The sequence below is a fragment of the Thrips palmi genome, unplaced genomic scaffold (assembly GCF_012932325.1).
Source record: "Thrips palmi isolate BJ-2018 unplaced genomic scaffold, TpBJ-2018v1 HiC_scaffold_12, whole genome shotgun sequence".
Lineage (NCBI taxonomy): Eukaryota > Metazoa > Arthropoda > Insecta > Thysanoptera > Thripidae > Thrips > Thrips palmi.
In genome coordinates this window covers 8282864-8305311 of record NW_023144623.1, presented here as the reverse complement: position 1 = coordinate 8305311, position 22448 = coordinate 8282864, and the positions used below count along the sequence as shown (strand labels likewise).

The 22448-nt window shown below is 43.2% G+C and overlaps 3 protein-coding genes across 5 annotated transcripts in view; 1 reads left to right on the top strand and 2 right to left on the bottom strand.

The window, feature by feature from the left end:
* The first annotated feature begins 200 nt into the window (after positions 1-200).
* Positions 201-4938, top strand: LOC117640514 (zinc carboxypeptidase-like). The gene is made up of 8 exons (XM_034377035.1): positions 201-327; positions 413-586; positions 3210-3354; positions 3435-3604; positions 3769-3853; positions 3951-4162; positions 4252-4336; positions 4416-4938. The coding sequence occupies exons 1-8, from the start codon at positions 223-225 to the stop codon at positions 4613-4615; spliced, it is 1176 nt and encodes a 391-aa protein (XP_034232926.1). The 5' UTR covers positions 201-222; the 3' UTR covers positions 4616-4938.
* Positions 4939-5069: 131 nt separating this feature from the next.
* Positions 5070-22448, bottom strand: part of LOC117640371 (FERM, ARHGEF and pleckstrin domain-containing protein 1-like) — a 29408-nt gene continuing 12029 nt past the window's right edge. For 2 of the 3 annotated variants that reach the window (XM_034376838.1, XM_034376839.1), the window contains exons 13-23: positions 8436-8547; positions 8249-8351; positions 8086-8175; positions 7719-7922; positions 7443-7632; positions 7254-7363; positions 7026-7166; positions 6657-6936; positions 6432-6583; positions 6240-6347; positions 5070-6164 (exon numbers count right to left, since the gene is read on the bottom strand). In XM_034376838.1, coding sequence (XP_034232729.1) covers positions 5925-6164; positions 6240-6347; positions 6432-6583; positions 6657-6936; positions 7026-7166; positions 7254-7363; positions 7443-7632; positions 7719-7922; positions 8086-8175; positions 8249-8351; positions 8436-8547 — 1730 coding nt within the window. In that variant the 3' untranslated portion in view covers positions 5070-5924. Of the gene's footprint in view, positions 6165-6239; positions 6348-6431; positions 6584-6656; positions 6937-7025; positions 7167-7253; positions 7364-7442; positions 7633-7718; positions 7923-8085; positions 8176-8248; positions 8352-8435; positions 8548-12122; positions 12132-22448 lie in introns of all 3 variants that reach the window. The other variant, XM_034376840.1, reaches the window with a different exon arrangement.
* LOC117640370 lies at positions 9297-22448 on the bottom strand. The gene has a single exon (XM_034376837.1). It carries the CDS (start codon positions 22387-22389, stop codon positions 14872-14874), a length of 7518 nt encoding a protein of 2505 aa, XP_034232728.1. The 5' UTR covers positions 22390-22448; the 3' UTR covers positions 9297-14871.

Genomic DNA, 22448 nt, shown 5'->3' with positions numbered 1-22448 from the left:
GTCGCCCCGTCTGACGACGTCCAGAAGCAGGACTGGGCCGTGGCGCACAAGCAGGGTGTGCAGCAGTCCCAGCCCGGCAGCCCCTGGTTGCCAGGCCGCGTCGAGCCCGTCGCCGGCCGCGCCACCCCCGCCCCCGGCGCCGCCCCCGGAGACGGCGGCGCCAGCACCCTGTCGGCGGGCTCGCAGCTCGGCCACGGCAGACCGTCGAGCTACGGCCGGGGCATGTCCTGGCCCACGTCCACCGCCATGCCTCCCACGGCGAGGACGCCCGCCCCCGCGGACTGGATGCCTAACTCGTTCCGAGTCACCAACGGCGGCATCTCTAGGGTCAGTCAGTCACCGCAAGGGCTCCGGCCGCCTCCCAGCAAGACAAGAACGCGCCTTTTGACTTTCCCTGACCTTTGCTCGACAGGTGTCGACGGCGGCCCCCGCGCCCGGAGGCCCCGGCGCGGCGGCAGACCCGTGGTTCCCCAGCACCCTGGCCGGCAGCGATTCGGCCGTCAACAGCAACGCGGTGGACGAGCCCAACCAGCAGGGCCTCAACGCGGCGGGCAACCTCCCCGGAGCCGCCCCCCGCGCCGCCCCCGCCGCCTCCCTGCTGGCGTCCGTCGCCGCCCTCGCCCTGGCCCTCGCCCTCGGCGGAGCGTGAGCCCTGCCCTGAGGGCGTCGTGCCCTACACTGTAATACGTGTCGAGAGTGGTGGACCCTGGTGTGTGATCTGACCTATGCGTGGTCGTGTGGACCGTGTGGACCGGGACCTGCCGGTTCAGTCGTGTGTGATCTCTAACCGCCTCATGCCGGCAAGTCGGCGTGGCGAGGCGATCCGCCGGTTTTGATGTTGTTAGCAAAACCTTTATTAGCAAAACCTTTATTATTGTTGTGTAACCAATGCCTAGTCGAACAGTTTTGTTGTAAATAAGATGATTAGTGTATTCCGTTAGGTGACCCGAGGCTGTGCTTCGGCTGGTAGAATATATGTGACATTTCAATAACAAGTTGTTTAATATGGCGGCTGTGCAGTTCGCGCTGCGCGGATTGCAGCTTCATTTCACAAAATGTAATTTAATATTTATTAAATCGCATTCTCGTTACCGCTTTGTTGTTTCCAAGCTTCGTTGCGTGCAAAGGGCTCGCGAGTGCAGTACCCACCAAAACATTGTGCCTTAATTAAGCCAGTTGTTGATTTTTATAGTTAGACTATCATGTTTCCAAAAGAAAGTATGCCGCTGTAATTGTTTTGACTTTTTGAAAACACTTTCGGAAAAAACTTGTGCTATCCATCAAAATAAAAGACGTATATAATGTTTGTAAACCAGCCTTCCCTAATGGTTGCATACCCTGCAGAAACAATGCCACTCAGCCAACACAACCGCGGCCAACACTGAACCGCTAAACTTTCGGAATCACCTAATCCAAATTAAAACATGTCTCACTTCTCACTTTCCCCCCGTAAATCAGTAAACAGTTGAAACTATGGTCCGGCCATGGCCACCGCCCCCACACAAAGTGCCAAACGACTCCGCAAGTGAGTCCCTTACACGCCTTACGGCCGCGCTGCCGTCGACTGGCACCACTGGCACGATCGCAACAACAAAGAAAGCACTTTGCTCCCAGGAAGCCGACGACCTCCGCCGACGACGACGACGACCATGGCGGCGAGCAGGGCGAGCACCCACCATTCAGCTTCCAGGCGTTTCATCGCATCGATGACGTAAGTCCCGCGGAACCGGCGATGTTGGCGGCCACCGCGTCGTGGACGTCGTGGCGGTCGAACGCCTGCCGGGTAGGCCGCCGCAGCGCACCGGTGTGTTGCGGGACGATTGGCCCAATTACCATTGCCATTAAGGGCTAGACCAGCGGTTCTCAACCTTTCTCGGCTCGCGACCCCAAATTTAAAGCCAAAAATTTCCGCGACCCCCAGGAAAAATTTCGCGACCCCACGGGACCCCTCCTTTAACATGCCACGGCGTCTGATCCGAGGCGGGCATTTTGCTCCCTCAACGGGCAACTGGTCTTTGGACCTTCCTATAGCATGCCTTTGTTACGGAGTGCAATTATCAGTCTTAGTTAGGGAGCAGTATTGTCTCAAAGTTGGCCGAAACGGTCAGCAGTGTCTTTGAAAAATCGTGTTTTGGGCCGATTTTAAGCAGCCACTGCGTCTGATCCGAGGCGGGCATTTTGCTCCCTCAACGGGCAGTTGGTCTTTGGACCTTCCTTTAGCATGCCTTTGTTACGGAGTGCAATTATCAGTCTTAGTTTGGGAGCAGTATTGTCTCAAAGTTGGCCGAAACGCTCAGAAGTGTCCTGAAAAACTCGTGTTTTGGGCACTTTAGCAGCCACAAACTCTGATCAAGGCGGGCATTTGCTCCCTCAAGGCATGTCTTAGGAACGTCCTTAAGCATGCCTTGTTGACGGAGTGCGATTATCCCGTCTGGAGTGGGAGCAGATGGTCTCAAAGTCGCCAAAACGGTCGCAAGTGTCTTTGATAAACGTTGTGACATTTTGGTCAACTTTGAGACAATACTGCTCCCAAACTAAGACTGATAATCGCACTCCGTAACAAAGGCATGCTAAAGGAAGGTCCAAAGACCAACTGCCCGTTGAGGGAGCAAAATGCCCGCCTCGGATCAGACGCAGTGGCTGCTTAAAATCGGCCCAAAACACGATTTTTCATAGACATTTCTGAGCGTTTCGGCCAACTTTGAGACAGTACTGCTCCCAAACTAAGACTGATAATTGCACTCCGTAACAAAGGCATGCTAAAGGAAGGTCCAAAGACCAACTGCCCGTTGAGGGAGCAAAATGCCCGCCTCGGATCAGACGCAGTGGCTGCTTAAAATCGGCCCAAAACACGATTTTTCATAGACATTTCTGAGCGTTTCGGCCAACTTTGAGACAATACTGCTCCCAAACTAAGACTGATAATTGCACTCCGTAACAAAGGCATGCTAAAGGAAGGTCCAAAGACCAACTGCCCGTTGAGGGAGCAAAATGCCCGCCTCGGATCAGACGCAGTGGCTGCTTAAAATCAGCCTAAAACACGACCCCAGCATCGCCGCGACCCCTTAAAAAAATTTCGCGACCCCGCTTGGGGTCGCGACCCTAAGGTTGAGAACCACTGGGCTAGACCACACGTGATCGTATGCCATTTCGGGCCCGACACGTGCTCGCCTGCACTGCGCTCCTGCACCGTGTGTTTCACGCTCCAGATCTACGCGTGGCTCGAGAGGCTGGCCGTCCTCCACGCCGGGCTGGTGGACGTCGTCCGGGGCGGCCGCAGCTTCGAGGGGAGGCCCATCAAGGGAGTGCGCCTGTTCCCCGGCAAGGACAAGCCGCGCCTCTTCATCGAGGCCGGTACGGCATGGCTTGTCTTGTCGCCACTTGACGCCGCTTGACGTGCAACCTCGACTTGTTTTCGGCGTTTTGGCCGGCAGGGATGCACGCGCAAGAGTGGATCACGACGAGCACTGCCTGCTGGCTCATCCACCGCGTGCTGCAAGCCGACGAGGCCGACGCCGCGCCCTGGAGCGGCCTGGCCCGGGCCTTCGAGTGGCACGTGTTCCCCAACGTGAACCCGGACGGCTACGAGTACTCCTTCAAGACGGTGCGGACTGCAGACTGGCGGATTGACACGCCGAGAGTCGTTTGCGTCGCTCTGTCCCTCTCGCACCTGTGCGGAACGCCCAAAGAGTGCGAGAGGGACAGGGCGATGGAAGTTACTTCCGGGATCAGTGACGGAGTGACGGCACGGCGGTGGCCTCGTCCTAGGAGCGGGCCTGGAGGAAGACGCGCAGCAAGGGCCTGGTGTGCTACGGGGTGGACGGCAACCGGAACTGGGCGTACGGCTGGAACCGTGAGTTGACGCCGCTCTGTCTCTCTCGCACTCGTGGGGCGCTTCGTAGAGGTGTGTGAGAGAGACGCTGGTCCCGCATGCGCTGCATGCGCTGCAGCGGGCAACAGCACGACCCGCCACCCCTGCGCGCGGAACTTCCCCGGGCGCGCGCCCTTCTGCGAGGCGGAGACGCGCGGGCTGTCCGAGTACGTCCGGTCGCTGGCGCCGGGCGCGCGCCTGCGCCTCTACGTCAGCCTGCACTCGTCCAAGCAGATGATCCTCTTCCCCTGGGGCTGCTCGCGAGAACACAGCGCCGACCACGAGGAGCTGGTAACGGAACGGGACCGAACCGGGTTGGGCTACGGCCGCAGGGACTTGGTCTTACGACTGACAACCTCACCCTGGCCATGGCCTGGCAGATGGAGATCGGCCAGAGGGCGGCCAGTGCGCTGGAGCGGGTCCACGGCACCAAGTTCCAGGTCGGCCCCATCGCCAGCACCATATGTAAGTCCCGGGATCTCCTTACGGAAGGACATAGAACAAGTCCGCTATATTTGATGAGGACTTGCATCGCCTTGGGCAGACATGGCGCCGGGCAACAGCGTGGACTGGGTCTACGCCGCGGGGGTCAAGTACGCCTTCGCCATGGAGCTGCGGAACCCCGTCAAGCCCGAGCAGTACGTCAGCGCCTCCGCCATCGAGGCAACCGGCGAGGAGACCTTCGCCGCCATCATCACCATGCTCGAGGAGGTGGCGTCCCGGTCGTCCCGGTGCGGCAAGTGAGTGAGTCCAGGTCGGCCAGGAAGAAAACAACAAGAAATTCTTTTCTTTCAAGATAATTTATTAAATCTGGAGAGTGCAGACTCTTGTATCTATAAAGACAAAAAGAAAAAAAAACTGCAATCACAATGTCGTTTAGGGGACAGAAATTGGCCTCTACTTTTATATTGGTTTTAAGGATTGGCAATGGAAGTAGATTCATATCCCATTGTACGAATTCATTAAATTATGTTACATCATGCAATGATGAGTTAGGAAGAAAAACAAGAAAGGTCCATTCAGTCTCCTCTGGCTCATTTCCCAGTATCACAAATACTGTTGTACTACAATACATTCCAATAATACTACCATAGGTCTGATAGCCAAACACTTCAGTGAATGTAAATAAATGGATGGATTTTGGCATCAAGTCAGGAAGGCGAGAAAGAAGATACTTGAGTACAAAAATATAAAAGAATCAGGCTCCTCAATACATTTTCTCAAGAGTGCTGTGAATACGTCACTTCGGTAGAAACATCACTAAAAAAATATGACAGCTACATATGATTCAATAAAACACACAATAACATTATGCAACAATTGATAACAAAAAAATTTGTAAAAATAATAACTAGAAATATTATAACACTTACCAAAACCTCAGGGATATCATATAGTTTCCGACAACAAAAGCTTAAATACAGTATTGTCTTTTAACAAACCCATCAAGAAGGCCCTCTCTTTTCCCTTACAGCTATAGACATAGAGAAATGCTCCTCACAATACAAAATAAAGAAATTGCTCTAACGACTAGCTAAAGAACAAAACAAGTAGTAATGTCCATTAAAGCAAAGTTACTTAAAGTAATATCCCTTCGTGGAAGAAATCTTGGAAGGAAATTTGTGAACAAAGATAAGAATACACTCTTTGAGTGTAGTAAAAGAAATTATATTGTCGTAATCAGTCAACAATGATAAATTTGATTCTCCAAACCATTTAATGAACAACATGAAAAAAGTTTAAAAGCTTCAAATTGTGTCGGAATGAGTGTACAGTGCACAAGTGCTGATAATAAGCATATTGAGGGTGAAGGGTGGTCCCATTGACTATAACAATAAATGCATAATTAAAATTACCAAGTAAAAAAGGCTTAACAGCTGCCTTTCCCCCCTTTGTTTTTAGAAAAACTGAGTTAGAAAAACGTTTTTAGCACCTATTGTAACACCTTTTAAGTATACACATTACACAAGGATTATTTTTATAACACACACACGCAAACACAGGCAAACCTAAAATCAATACCCAAAAATTTCATCTTGAAACAATGCAACAATCAAGACCTTTCAAAAGCACTGTCCTTGCGGCTGAACAGACGTATTCTCCCAGAATGCTGAGTCGCACTACTGATGACTTCCATCCAACGACTGAAAGTGTACTTGCTTTCAGCTCTGAAGAAATACACATGATTCTTGAACTGCAATTTGAATACATAGTCCTTATAGATACCATCTGTCTCAGCTGGAGGACTCACTGTGTACCCCAAAAGAGGTAGACTTGCCAGTGGGGAATCATCCTGAGGAAGAAGAAAAACATTAGAATAAGCAATTAAGAATGGTAAAGGTATATCACTTTAATTTAAAACTCTTACTTGGAAAGATTTGTAGAAAAACAGACAAAAACTTGTAAAAACAACCCATAATTTCTGCCAACCATTGCTGTTTTTAAATTTACGCAGCAAGAATCCACTTAGTTGATTCTAAAACAAAAAACAAAGATAAATGTTCAGCTGCAAACAGAAAATTGCATGAAAAGGAAACAATCAGGGAGAACTGAAACATACCTCAACCCCTCGTAATTGATCGCTCATGCTAATGCTTGTGTTGCGGTGCCAGCAAACTTGGACTGTCGTATTACTTCGCTGAGGAGATGGGGCAATTTTATCACGGTCTATGTTCATATCTCCACATTTGTCAATTATTTCATCAAACGAATCTATTTTTAAGAGAAGTTCAATTAAAACCCTAAAATTATTAAAATCAAGCTAAAAGGCCACAGGTGTACTCACTGCAGGACTTGAGGCTGAGGTACTGCAGCTTATCTTCTCCTCGGTCTCTGACATTGTTTATGGCTGTTTGCAAGTCCTCAAGCCACTTGTCCTTTTCTTCTTGACTACTAGCAGCAACAGTCAATGCTCTGTTGCCTCCGTATATGGTAAAGCAATAATTGGCACCCATTTTATACTCTGCTTCCTCCACCATTACTCCACGCAATGGCATCAAACCATGCACTTTGAAGTGCAAACTTGGGTACTGAAGCCGGTTTGTATATAGTAAAACATCAGAGAACTATAAGAGAAGGACACATGTCAAACATCAGAACAACTTAACCACACATCCTTTCTGTTCTTTTTAACATATTTCTGTTGGGGACTCACAAGGAAAAACATTCTCTGCTGGTATCCCTTTCTAGAATGTTTCAGAAGACATCCCTGGCGCAAGAACTCACGATTTGGCTGCACGAGAGAATCAAACCCAACAGTTTCCCTTTGTAATTCACACAACTGCACGAGGTTTTCCTGGGCATAAGAAAAGAATGTCAATTAATATAAATTCAGCTCATTTTTTGTAACAAAAAACAACTTTATTTTTAATGAAATACTAACAGAGCTTTTCAGGAGATCAGGTACACTTTGCAATATGGTGCCCAGTTGCTGTTTTGCTGATAGGCAATCCTGGTAGTCAGAATGCTGGGTGCCATAATGTCGGATAAGCCCTTGGGAGTTCAAACAGATAAATGGTTCTTAGCAAAACATCACAGCTTAGAAGATAATTTCAATTAATAAAATGCTCACTTTCTAATAGAGTTTCATAGTGCAGTAGACGTTGGAGTGGTTTCAAGATGAAGGCCGTGAGAGGCAAATAGCAAACTTTCTGCAGTTCAAAGTCTCGATAAACTTGTTCAAACTGTGGATTCTGACGAAAAGCATGATCAAGGCATTCCAGTACAGAATAATGTTCATCAAGGTATCTTCCATACAATTGCTAAAATATAAAAAGAAATACAAATGAAAAAAGTTCACAAATGTGTACAAAAATAAGAATTTTTTTTTTGTATTTTTATCTTTTACCAGAATTAAGTCTATGTTGCTCAGAAGAATACAGCCCAGATGCTGCTGCTGAACAGCCAAACAATTCTCCCAGGTGGTTACTCTTTGCTCTACATCCCTTAGGATCCTCAAATGAAGGTCATAAATGGGATCAATGAGAGAAAAGAGAGTATTGAGAACGTCAGTTGGCATGTTATCTTCCTTCTCTACTTCATCCCTGAACCACTGTTAAGGAACAGAACATATAACATCAAAATGTAGGGAAGTTGCTTTAAACAGTCATGACAGTTTTTTTTTTGTTCCTATTTTAGAGAACCTATTCCCTTATCATATATCAAGTACCACATTAAAGAGGTGTATTGCCACAATAATAAAGAAGATCACTTACCACATTTATAACACTCAAATCCTTTTTGTAGGTTCGTTCAGTCATGAGCATCTCCTTGGCAATGAAATACGCTCGGTCAGTGGTGTGCCTCTGAACATACAGAAAATTACCATTAACATTTTGGATAAGCATTCTCTAATTTCTTGAGGAGAAAAACCAGTACCTTTCTTTTAACATCGGTTTCAACTTCAACTGTACCATTTCCCACATCATCTTTGATGGGCTTGATTGGGCTTAATGGAGGTGATGATGCATTATCTTGAGGACTTTAGGGGAAAATAAAATAAGAGTAACATAGGTGGCACTAAATCAAGCTGGAATAAAAAGATAAGAGAGTTACAGTGTCAAACCTTTGATTGTCCAGAGTTGAATTCCCATTTGTTATGTGTTTTGGGCTCTCTTTCTTCACTTCCAAATCTGGCACTGGGAATGGTGGAGCAGTTGGCAAGGAAGTTTCTTTAGCTGTAACAGAGATGAAAACATGAATAATTGCAACTGATATAAAGTATAAAATAATCAAATTGAAAAAGGGGCAGAACCAACAGGGAATGACGGGCAAAAAACAACAAAAAAACAGGTAGCTGCTACCAACATTAAAAGAAAAACAAGGCATTTTAAAAGCAACAAAAGGTCTGGAAGCAATCTGCCAAGATCTTGAGATGTAATGAAACGTTACATCACTAACAGTTTCCTTAAGGAAAACATAAAGCAGTAAAGAACAAAAAAGAAATAACAATGTCGCTACAAATGAAACTGCACAAAACAAAACAATTCAATAATTCAGCAACAAGCACATGACATTGGCTGCAAAAGAAAAGAAAAAACTGGAATAAAGGTACATTGTGGCAAGGATCCTAAGGTATGGAAAGAAGAAGGCTTAACAAGACAAATAGAAAATTTCACTAAAGCTATTCTAGCATGCACTTGACAATATAAAGGTACATTGAAGCTACCTAGCCTACAGTATTTGATGCATTACTCACTTCTTTTGAATGGAAATGCCAGGGTAGAGTAGACTATATGTTACCCACTCATAAAATGATTCAATTGAAAGAATTACACAAAAAGAAAACAAGTCCAAACAAAAGTATAACATGATTTGATGAGCAAGAAAGTAAAGGTAAAACAAAACAGAAACTCAAAATTTGTGATTATAATAACAAACTACAAAACTTCAAGGAGTGAAACTAATATGAAAGAACTGTTTCTGCTTTCATTTGTAAAAATTAATTTATTTTGCCAACATACAGTCTAACTTTTACATCAATGACACATGAATTTGTGAATAGATAACATACAAAACTTATTAAATAGCAGTGAATTGTATTTCACTTGAGTTTTTAGCTGATTACACAGCCAGTAAAAATGGAAAAGATCTTAAAGTTATAAATAAATCATTTGGGATGTCCCACAAGACATTTGGTGCATTCATTAGGCTCGCTTTGAATCATCATACACAATTCAGTAATATCTAGACACAGGATCAAAAAGGTCCACCAGAAAGGCCTACTTTAAGACCTAGTATAGAATCAACATTCACCTGTCTTAACAAATATCAACAAATACATTTTTAACCAGACACTGGGCCAATACGAAACTTCCAAATCACAAACATCTATATGCATGAATAATAAAGAACTGTACAAACAAATCCTCAAACCATGGTCATAGAATACACAGACTTTGTAAAGGTTTCTTGAATTGCTCAACTGACAGGCTCATGAGAGCTGGCCAAAAGACCAGTAGAAGACATTAGTTTCATTATTTACCTAAACACCATAACAGGAAGGTAACAAATATTTACATGTATAACAGGAAGGATTGACAGGGGTAACAATGCAAAGGGGACAAATTTGGAACCTTCAAGAATTAAAATCAGGACATTGAGACAAAGTACGTATTGTCTAATGATGTGAGCTCTCATTGCAGAATAATGATCATGAGATAAACTTCAAATTAAGACCTGTTCAATCATTGCTTACAACTGCTTACAACAGTTGCCTGAAAAGGCCCAGAAAAATTTGAAAAAATTTCGACTAATGCAGTCCTTTACTTTTAAACGAGGCCATCACATCTGTTAGGGCAGTCACTCAAAAAGACAACTATTTTTTCCTAGGAAATAAAAATTTTGGAGAAAAAGCATATGTTATGGTTGTGCAGGATACTAAGCATGGGAAAGTCCACAACAGAATATAGGGATAATAATTGCGGGTACCATGCAATAAGCTCAAGCTCACATACCTCAAATACTCAGGCTGATAAAAAAAAAAATCATTGTGAAATAATTGACAAACTATGTCAAATGAGACAACTTTAGTCAAACACCAAGCAAAGCCCATTTACACAACATGGAAACCATTGTGGAAGGTAAATGGAAGATTGAGCTTTACAGTAAGGGAAACCTTGAAGCATTGTAACAAGACTCTTACACAACTCATCTAGGCCGTAAATGGAAGAAAACCTTGATGGTGTTGTGCCATATTTCCATGCTATAAAAACGGCTTTGAAAACAGCACTGCATAATACTGTTTGGGCTGGTGTAGGTTTTCAGCAAAAGTTTTCACAGAAAAAAATTACAGAAGCAGCTTCTGAGGATAAAACTACAGCATTAAGTCAAATGGCACAGTATTCACTTGGTTCATCATGCAGTAAAAGTCCATAGTCACTGATGACTGGGTCCATTGAACAAAAACAATTCACAGAGCACTTTTCTGAAAACAACAAAATCTGGCATAATGTGTTTATGTCATGTTCAAGCTGCTTGCTATCAAGTCAAAAGCAAACACAACTTTCGTTCATAGCGCTCGGTTACAATACGGAAAGGTAGCTGAGAGGAAGCCCAAGTCAGGTAATTTCAATTATCATTAACACATCTCACAACACAAATCTTGCAAGGAAATTAAACTTGCTCAGAATTCATGACTTAATATGCTCCGAACTTGGATAAGAAAAAGGAACAGATTGTTCTCAAATCGGATTGAGATTAGGCAAATTGACTATGACTTAAAGAGAGATCATTATTTATTATTCTTATTCTTATTATTGAGCTCTTTATCTTCGAAGTCAGAGTCAGTAACTAATGAGGAAAATAGACTTTTAAAAAATTATCGAACAAACACAAAACAAAAAAGATAACCTGGTCAGGTTTTATGGCACTATGTGGGCATTATGGTCAGAATTCTTGACAGAAATAAAATATTCTATTCAATGTAATTTTGTAGGGGAGGAAGAATAGGACAACCACAAGTTTGCATATGGTAAGACAAGCTAAAAGACCAAGACAACCTCACTCAAATAAAAAACTCACAAAACTCAAAAAAGAAACAACTAAACTGCAAGCCATACATAAAAAAATACATCTGCTCAAATATACTTTAATATGCATACTACATATGCATTTTCCCAAGAAAAATAATCAAATCAAAATGAAAAGCACTTGTTTCCCATACTGATCTAGAATAACAATATTTACATGATCCACCAATCACTTTAACGCCAATCAATGAGGAGCAAGCATGCTCCTTGCAACTTGATCTGGTAGTAGATAGGCTCGCTCTGCTGACATTCTAAATTTGAGTAAAATAGACCCAACTAAGATTGCATTTCACCAGATTGTCAAATCATGGTAAAATTAAGGGAAATTCACAACTTATTACAAAAATACGCTACTCAGGTTAGGTGAAGTTTAGAAACTACAGTGTTGACTACCTTCACAAGTTAGTTTGGATAGTAAAAAATAAAATTGCTTGTGAATCATGCCTCATTAAAACTGACATACAAAATAAATTTGTGGCCCAACAGTGCTGACTTGAGCAAAAATGAACAGAACACACTAGGTATTGCTTATAGCACACATTGTCTCTTGAACAATCGAAATCAACTTGTCTTACCATATACACATTCAAAGACCACAACACTTACGCTCCGTAAAGTGCATGTGTTTGTGACCCGTTGCGGCTGAAGCGAAGTGGGAGAGGATAGAGGCGGAACTTAGGTCATAAAGTATGTAGCGCCGTTACGATAATACCAGCAAGTACCTTCCATCACTGAAAAATACAACAAAACAAAGGCTGTATGAGAAACAGATATTAGACTGATGAAATGTCAGAAATAAATTATTTACAGGCTTAATTTGTAGAGTCTGGTCAACTGGGTAAAAATCATGTAAATGATGTTTCTCATATGCTTCCTTTTAGCTACCCATCTGCATAGAATATCTGTTATCTTTTACAGATTTTGAGTTGAGAAGAATATGCAATGTCCTCATAAGCAATAACAATTTACTTGCAAAAAAAAAAAAGATTTGAAAACGAAATGAAAATATTACGGCAAGTAGATCTTACTGGGTAAAATGTAACCATGACCATTTATCAGAACTGCCTATGTAATGATAATTTTAACCTAACAAACACCGACCACAATCACACAGGTCCTTCAGACTGGGTCTACATCTACAGTGGAATATTGATAAATTATGTGAACTTGATTCCTCAGAAGAAGAAAAGTCTAACCAGGAATAAAATTATAAAGGACACATGCCAGGCTTTCAAATCTCAAGACTCTCTTCCGATGCAGCTCCTTTGCTTTCCACATTGATCCTCTGTGCTAGACAGAAGAAAAGCATGCCCTCTTCAACTGAGTTAAACATGCACTCAAGACATGCAACCTGGCAACTGGCAGCTACTTAAGAGTAAATGGTGAAAAATGAGGAAAATTCTGGTCCTACTTCACAATGGGGATCAGATCAAATTCAAGACATTACCCACATACTGATACACCTACAGATCAAGTAGCATTTCAATAGTTGAACATGCCAGCAGCTATGATGAAGCTGTAAAAGTAAAGGCCTAACATATAAACCATTGGAAGAGGTTTTAATTATTTCTAGATTCTCTCAGAATTCTCTTGAACACTATATCGGGGGGCAAAACAGGGACTGAACAATAAACAAATTATTTTGCCATCTATAACATCAATAAAAAATACCCTAACTCTATCATAAAATAATACTGTAATAATAATGATTGGCACAAAAGATTCAGCAATTTTGGTCCAGAAAAAAGCCCAGATCAGTATAATAAAGAGGATTTTTTGAAGGAATTCCAAACTGCTGTACAATATTTGACTAGTTAGTTATCACCATCTGACACATTAACAAGCTAAGAACATAACAAAACTCATACATCATATAAAAACAACAAACTATACTTTTCCTTCAGTAGAATACACTTGCCTCAGATATAGTTCTACCTTAACTCCAAAGCAGCACCTTCAGAAAAATCACAGGGAGAATCATGCCTAGAGAAAAAGCCAGATAGTTGGGAACATCAGCAATTAGGTACAACACCGTTGAAATAACTCTCGAGTCCCTTCAAAAATGGTTTTATCTACCTTTCAAATTAAAAACAAGACATTAAACAACAATTTTTTTCAAAAATTTGCGACAAAAACTTATTTGACATAGCTGCTGCATTCGTTTCATTGAGTTGACCAGTAAAGTCAGCATCATTCCATTCACAAGCTATGAGGGCAATTAGAACAAATCTAGCCTATTGAGCAAAGCTTAATGTGACTGTTACCATACTTAACATTGTTAAAACAGGGGCAAGTCAGCTACAATCAAGAGCATTACTAAAATCAACAATAGGATAAGTACAATAACCCCCATATAATTTTCATGTGTATTTCAGTGTGTAACTCATCAGAATAAAAGCCTTCATCACATCTTTTAGAGATATTGAAGAAGTATCTTAATAATAATTTCTATGAACCATTTTTAAGTAAATTACATCACAAAGAAATATTAGTGAAATTCTATTATAAAACTCTGTTTCTCACAGTGTATGATTTAACTATTGAAACTTCATTAAATCTTTAAGCTAACAATGAAAATTTGAAGCTTTGAGTAGTAGTTTAGAGCCGTCAAGTTAGCGAGGAACAATAAAACTACCTTTGAGATGAGTCAACCAAAAAATAAGCAGCTTTTATCATGAAAAAAAGGGCACTATGAAAAAATACATGACCTTCAAGGCTGTCACCTAAGGGGAATGATAAATTGTGCACTAGTCTCATCTCTGCATATTAACATCACCTTTCTGCTCTGCACAACAGGCATCAGATATCAGGTTCCAGGTACCATACTTTTAAGCTACATATACAACAAACTGTCAGTTATGCACTGAGTGGGAATTTTAAAAGCTACCCAACATTTAAAAAACAGTTAAAATGATCAAAAACCTTTCCAATTAAAAGGAAAGGTAAATATATTGCAAAATTTAGTGGAGACATTTATGGTATACTTAACAACATGTCATGAAGTAAAATCATCTGAAAAAAAGGGGGAAAACATTTGAAAGAAGGCATTTTGATCCTGGTTATTCTTCCAAAACAGAACTAGCACCAATGAAAACTACAACTCTTTAGAAATGTGACACGCATTACACATCAGCTATGCTGTGCAACGTGTATGAATAATTCAGTCTTTAACAAAATTTGAAGACAAAGTCCATAACATGACAAATACTGTTTGGTGTTCAAATGCTATCATGGATTTAACAAATAAGCACATCAACTTTCAGGACATAAAATTATAAACAGGTTTAAAATAAAACAACTACTTGATAGTGTATTTGACATCAAAGGCATGTAAATCACAGTATGTAGGGGCAGTGCCTTGCGAGCCAATTGTAGGAGCATTAAATCCTGGTTGTGGAGTCAACTCAACTAAGACATCATTTTCACCTACCCACATGGTAACAAATTTAACAAGAAGTTAGGATTCCTTATTCAAACAGAGGATTGTTTAGACAGCCCTCCCTGTTTAGGAGTGACATTTGCTTTGTCTCCTCCATTTTTACCAGGGGGTTCTCTGCCACTTCGGTCTCGCCTCCTCAAGTGTGCTGAAGGATCACCATATCCCAACACAGAAGGTGTCGAAACAGCTGAGGAGATGCCATGCAATCTACCATCCCTTGCCTCTTCAGCTGCTGCTCTGCTTCGACGTCTAGAGGGAAATTGCTTTCGTCTTCTTGAAACTCTTGGAATAGTGTTAGAAGCTCTTTGAACAGATCCGTTATCAGAGGAGGAAGACGAATAATCACTAGGGGGGCTTCGAGCATGGTGTCTTGATCGTGACCGATCTGACCTACTGCCATGTCCTTCTTTTGATCTGGAGTGTGCTCTATTTCTAGATGTGCTCTTGGGCCTTTCCACACTCTTCCTCGTAGCTTGTTTTCTGGCAGTATTACCTTCTTCATCAGTAGAACCTGGACTGGCGACTGCACCATAATAGGCTTTAGACTTCATAGTAATACTGCGACTTCGTTGCTTCTTGTAAGAATCCATTTCAAAGCCTTGATCTCCAGCAAATGCTGTTGGACTTTTTGGAGATGTATCATAAGATGAAGCCTTTTTGGAGCGTCGTTTACGACTCAGTGTGGATCGATCTATATCATCAGTTGGACTGTGACTAACTGGATAGTTGGGAACAGGTTTCATTTGACGCTCAGTTGGAGACAAAATATTTTGAGCTATAAATGGATCATCGTCATAGAGATTTTCATGAAATGTTTCATAATTGCTGGAACGATGTGACCGCTCTGATTGTGATCTAGTTGTTTTTAAATATGTTGAAGATATATAAGCTGCTTGTCCACAGTCCTGCTGCTCAGAAGAAGATGCACTTCCATAATCAGTAAGGAACACATCATCTGAACTTGCCCGAGCACTCTCAGACACTGATGCTCCCAACGAAGTATCATCACCTTTCGCAAGGTCAGCCAAAGACTGTGCTTGAATTTGTGAGTGAAGAGTAGCTTGAGATTGGGACAGCTGGGACAGCTGTTGTAGTTGAGAGAAGGATGTAGCTTGAGACAATGAATGAGTTGAGTGAGCAGAGTGGAGGGAGTGAGTTGAATGAGCCGAGTGAATTGAATTAGCTGAATGCGCTGAATGAGCAGAATGGGCCGAATGACCTGAGTGCGCTGAATGAGCAGAATGAGCAGAGTGGGCGGAATGAAGAGACTTTGCTGACTGTGATGAGCCTGACTGAGTGTGAAGCTGCGAGTGTCGAATAGTACTAGTGCTACTGGACCATTCTGAGGTGGATATTGCCATTGATGTGTCTTCACCAGTTGAGCCACGTGGTCCAGTTGGGTCTCTAGAGCGAACAGTCACAAGTGTTTCATATGATAAAGAAGATGGTGTCAATGGCTCATCAAATACTTCCTCATCTTGCATGGTGGGATTTTCAGTTTCATCAGAAAAGCTCAGGTCTTCCCTCAGAAGCTCATCTGGTGGATCATTTGAATCTAATGAAGAGGTCACTGTAACCTTGCGTGCCTCCTCTGGTTTACCTGCATCATAAGTCTGTACATTGCATGCCACAGGCAGAGGAGAGGAAGACGGAGGTGTGGGCCAATTATTTTCTTCTGAAGTTGACGGCAACAATGGAGGTGGGATGTGCCCTCTTAATTCTTCTGGTATATTACCTTCGACAAAAATTTTGACTGGGTCTTCCGGAGAGGGCAAGTCACTTTGACTGCTGTCTTTTGACAACTTAGGTGGTGGGATAACTGATGCCAGAACCTCAGGGGATAATGCCTCCTCCTGCTCTTCTCCATCTTCACCAGGAAGTGCTGGTAACTCATGAAACTCCAAATCAGGATCACTCTCATCTTCTGGAATAACTTCTTCGGTGACAGGTGACATGCCAGGAATCTTATCAAGCCCTGATTCCATTGAGGCATAACGTGATATACCTGGAGGATCTAGGTAGTCTCTCTGCTCTGCTGTGGGAGTGGCATCGTCCTTGCAGAAAGGAGAAGGATCAGTGGGTATTTCTGGTAATTCACCAAATTCATAGTCACTCAGTCCCTCACTAGCTGAGCGGGAAGTTGCTGGCACAACTAGTCGAGGAGGAACAAGAGTGCAGGATGCATCTGCACCATCCGGAGTGCCAATTGACTTGGCAGTTATTTCAAAATTGACATCTTCTGGCAACATTTCAGTTCCTGATGGTGGATCAGATGAAAGACTAGGCTGATGGTCACTGGACATCATGGACTCATCACCTATGGATGCAGAACGAGAAGACGGTTTAGTGGAATCTTCAATATCTTCCAGATCAGACCTTTCCTGTTCAGATGTTGTGCTGCGTTCGCTGATACGAGATAGAGTTCGAGATAAAGCATAAACACTTCCATATGCACCTATCATATCTCCTGACATGGTTAAGCTAGAACCCATACACGGATACCCAAACCCACTGGGTATATCAGTAACTTCATCTTCACGAGTGTTGGAAGTGCTTGACGGTTCATCATCATCACCAGCATGTGTACTGTCATCAGGGGGAAACAGTCCCTCTTCCAGGCTGGAGCTTCCACTACTTTCCAAAAGGAATGGCCTCCAGGTCGACGATTTCTCTCCCACATGACGTACTCCAGATGAAGTGGATGCATCTTCAGATGAGTGTCGTGATCTAGAAGCTTCATCTTTTAGTTTATCAGGAGAACGATCTGTACTGGCTCCTTGAATGAATATTTTGACTTTATCATGAGTTGTTTCTCCAGTCTTCATCACAATTTCTGAATCCGGTTGCTCTTGAGAGTTTTGCCGAACAATGTTGAGCCTTGCTGGTTTGGTAATTGCTGGTTTAGGTTTAATAGAAGGCTTCTCGTCAGTCATATAATCTTTTGCTGGAGTTTCTGGTGGTTTCTCTAGTTCAGGATATTGGGGTTCTAATTTTCTAAGTACAATGGGCTTTTTAGGAACATCAGGCTTTTTTGGTATTAGAGGTTTTCTCAGACACAGAGGTTTTTCTGGTATGGCTGGGGGAATGTCATCATCTTCTTCTTGAGGTTTCAAGTCTGATTTTAATGGTTCTTTTTCTAGCGAAACTGATAAAGTTTTCTCATCCACGTCATCAGTGTTCAATGTTATAGGATCAACATATGTAGGTTCATCTGATATGTCCTTGCACAGAGAATCTTGGCTTAGCAAATGCTGGGCTGTATCACCTGTTTTACTCAGAGATTCTTCAGAAAGATCAAACTCTTTACTAAGATCATCTTCATTAAAAGAAGCTTCGTCTTCAAAAACATTATCATCACTAAAGTCATCATCTCTATTATCAGGGATTGCTGCTTTCATACAAACATCTTCTTTCCCTGTGCCTATAAGGACTGGAGAAGTAGAATCCACTTCATTTGGTTTTTGACTAGATTCAGGTGATTTAGTCTTTGGTATCTGGCGCTCAGGAGACTGAACATAAGGTGATGCATAATCTGGTGACTGAACATACGGTGTTGCATAGTCTGGAGATTCGTAATCTAATGGAACATCTCCCTTGGATTCAGAGATACTATCATCAGCTAAAATGGGTGCATCAAAAGGTTGGCAGTCAACGAGGGGTAGATCAGGAGAAAGTAAATCAGGAGATGGAAATTCAGGCGAAGGAAGATCCAATGTCTCCATATGAGTAGAAAGCAGCTTTGGGCGAGCAGTTGTCACTTCAAATTCTGGATCAACAGGAATGGGTTTACCCTCAATGGACATTTTCCTTTTCAAATGCTCCAAATCTGGTCTACCACTCAAAATATTTCTCATAGTATGGGTATCTACTACATCATCCAAACTGTCTTGAGGAATGGGTTTTCCTTCAATAGACATTTTTCGTCGAGCATACTCAAGAGGATCTTCTAGAGACTCCTGAGGAATGGGCTGAACTTGAATAGATTGCCTACGGTTTGCAAGCAGTGTTTCACTTCCTTGCTCCATACAGCGGTTACCCTGGTCACCAGTGGGCGACTGTTTACTTGGAACAGAATCAGAAGGGTCCTCATTCAAATCAGCTAGATTTTCTTCAACAGATGCCCAGTCATCATCCTCAGTAGATGGTAGGTCTCCTTTATCAGGGTCTACAGGCAGTAAATCAATAGGCGCCATTTCTTCTTGAGGGCTGATATCTGGGAGGGACTCAGGAATTTCCAAATGCTCAATGTCCTGGTTAGGACTCCCTTCACATTTGTCATCCTCCTCTGGATAGCTTTCGGCAAAGGGGTGTGGTGAATCAGGACGAAGAGGACTGAGATCAGAAGGCTCTGCTGTAAGCAACATTGGAACTTGATTAGTATCAGTTAAACAAAAAGGTGTCTCTGCTGATGCATCACAGGCTGGAGATAAGGACTTCTCTTCATCAGGGACCTCCAAAATAACATTGGGATCATGAGTAATTTCAGCAATTTTTTTAACGAGACTAGACTTGGTTGCTACCCCTTTCGATTCTCCATTATTGTCGACTGTGTCATCTGTGCTAGAAAATGAATCAGCAGGGGGCAAGCAGTGAACTGAAACCACAGGGGCATCCAATGATTTGGTGCGTCGAGTCGAAGTGGGAGAAGAATATCCTCGAACTGGGGTGAAAGCCGAACCCTCCGATAAGCCCAGCCTACCAAACAGCACAGGGGATCGTTCACGTTTTTTCACTATGGGCAGAGATGGTACTGCTCCTTCTCTCGAGTTGCGGCCCTTTACAGGGCTGATCTTTGTGCCCTCAACATGAGGGATATTGCCAGTGGGAGTGACTGCTTCACATGATCCACCTTCACTTTTGTCGCTGTTTGAAAGCTGGTCAACTGGAGCAGCCTTAGCTGCTGCTGATTTAGAAGTAACGTTGCCACTGTCTTTGCTTTTGGGAGGAATGGGTTTCCCAACTATTGAAGTTTTTGGAGGGCTTTTAGTTCCCCCATTTTTAGATGCCGCTTTCCCTGAATCCACTTTAGTGGAAGCGGATGGTCCCTTTTGTGGGACCTTACAAGCTGTCTGCTTGGGAGGAGACACACATTTTTCTGGGGGAGAAGGTTTTTCTGAAGAACGTTTCTGCGGCGGAGATATTTTTCCAGGAGGAGAATGTCGGTCTAATGATGATTGTTTTTGAGGAGGGGAATGCTTCCCAGAAGCTATTCGCCTTTCAGGAGGAGATTGTTTCTCAGGGGCGCGCTGGGTTTTTGAACTAGGAGGTGACTGAACACCAGAGAACTTACTTTCTGCCTGTTTAGGAGGAGATGAGATATTTGTTGGCCTCTTTAAAGGGGGAGATTTTTTCTGAGCACTACCCCATCTTACCACACTTCCAGGGACAGTTTGATCTTCTTCCTCAGTTTCTGCAGATAATTTCTTCGAGAGTGCAGCTTGAGGAGTTTTGGTGGAAACCTTCGTAACAGGCCCCCTAGGTGGTGGAGCAGGCTTTACCTTTGTGGAGCCCGTTTTTACAGAGCCAGTAGAAGTGGCGGGTACAACCTTGACATCTTTCTCCTTTGCCTTATTGCTTTCAGATTCTGCTGCTGTACCATTCATAACATGTCTTTTATGGAGAGTATAAGGGATATCTGATTTGGGTTTTCCATTGTCATTGGCTGTTGACAGAGTGCTTGCCACAGAAGAAGCTTTAGTAATTTCTGCTTTAGTTTCCACTTTGGCTTCCGCTTCACCAGGTAGATCAATAGACTTTTGATGCATAAGCATGTGACGTCGCAGCCTCCCTAAATTCTGACCTTTACCTGGGTGGGGATCAGATCGAGTACGTCCTATTTGAGTTCTTCCAGAGTCTTGGAATTCATTATCAGATTCTTTTCTTGGAGACCTCCTCCCTTTGGCATCAAAGACTAGATTTTTGCTTTCACCCATGTCAATACTGGTCCTATCCTTTGCTTTCCTATCCGATTCATATTTTTTAATAAGAGCTAAATCATCATCTTGCTTTTCTGCAGGTTTCAGAGACTCTTTAATTTGCTTAAATTTGCGATCACTCTCTTCACCTGTGCATGGCATTTCAAAGCCAGTGGGAAGATCACTACAGTCAAATGGGATAAGAGGAAGCCTAGGCAAAGGGCTTCCTGGATCAGTAACTTTCATTCGATAATCTCCCCACCGATCAATCACAACACTTCCAACAAGTTTCTTTCCATCCATTCTAGAAACAGAAAAACTTTCACCTTGCTGTTGTTCTTTCAGCTCGTTCCTTTTAAAATCTTTCAATAGGTCAGGTCTTGTTCGTGGCATTTCATATCCAATATCTCCAGTGCTTTTCCGCTTATGAAGTGCAGCTAAGGACTCACACCACGGGCCTCCCTCAGAACTACCAAACCCAGCCTTTCCTGATTCATAACCTTCTTCCATCTCATCATCCATGACAAATATTTCACCATCACCACCTGAATCAAGGCTACATGATCGTGCACCCATTTGCTTTTTAGAATGTTCACTTCTATCATCATCATGTTCTCTTTCTAGCAGTTCATAAGAACCATGAGAAATGTCATCATGAGACATTCCAAGCTCCTCTTGCGAACCGCAAGGGTCACTTGACAGAACTACAATACTTCCACCATGACCAGATTCCAAGAGACCCGCATCTTCACTCTCTGTAGAGAGACTGGATGTTGTTCCAGGATAGCTACTGGAGTAAATCTTTTGATCAGGAGCGACCATGTCTCCAGAGCTACGATCCAATGATGGAGTCTTACTTCCAGCTGCACTGTAGCACAATCGTCGACTGTCGTCATACCTCGTCACTGGAGCATCTGTTTTATTGCTGATGGGAGATTCGTAAATGAAACCTGAGCCAGGTACATTAGTAGGTAGAGTTTTAGGGGGAGCAGGCCCTTTGTCTTTCTTCCCAACACACTCGTCTTCATCATGATGAAGTTCTTTGCAACTAGAGCTGCGCTGCCAATTGTTGTTGTTACGCTGAGAAGTTGGCTGAGTACTTGAATACCCTGAAGACGAAGTATTCACAGCTACCCTTGAAGTTTGAGTGCGATTCCACCCCCGTCCTCGAGAATCTGCACTCCATGCAGCATCCGAGTCTGAACCCTCTATCTCATCTGTGTCGGCAGAATCCTTGCTTGCTTGAATCAAAGCAATGCCTGGGACAGGGCGAGCATTGGGATGGTAGCGCAAGACATCACCTCCAGCTAACTCATGGGCACTTGTGTGATGGTGAACATCACACGCTATAGTAGAAGAAGTGCTCTGATCAGTGTTGAACACATCAGTATTAACTGATGTTGTACTTTTGCTGCTCAATCTAGTAAAAGATGTGCTTAGACCTCGATTAGAAATATCAGTGCTGTAAACAGATGCTATGATGATTGCCTCAATATTCATACTATTTGATCGATTGCGCTCCTTCTGTTGCTGCTGTTGTTGTTGCTGCTGCTGCTGTCTCTGCTTCTGCTGCGGCTGGGCCTGTCGAGCTTTGTGGTGCACCAAGGCACTAGCAGTGGAGGTACGGGAGGACATGGGACATGGATTGTTGACAGTAGAGGTATTGACATTGCGTCTGGGAAGGGAGTGTTTGG

What these genes read in the sequence shown, in the direction of transcription:
- LOC117640370 (XM_034376837.1), bottom strand. Translation starts at nt 22,389, where the DNA reads ATGTCCTCCCGTACCTCCACTGCTAGTGCCTTGGTGCACCACAAAGCT.
- LOC117640514 (XM_034377035.1), top strand. Translation starts at nt 223, where the DNA reads ATGTCCTGGCCCACGTCCACCGCCATGCCTCCCACGGCGAGGACGCCC. An exon ending in CCGCCCCCCGCGCCGCCCCC is followed by an intron (nt 587 to 3,209) that starts GCCGCCTCCCTG and finishes TTCACGCTCCAG; the next exon opens with ATCTACGCGTGGCTCGAGAG. An exon ending in CTGGGCGTACGGCTGGAACC is followed by an intron (nt 3,854 to 3,950) that starts GTGAGTTGACGC and finishes CATGCGCTGCAG; the next exon opens with CGGGCAACAGCACGACCCGC.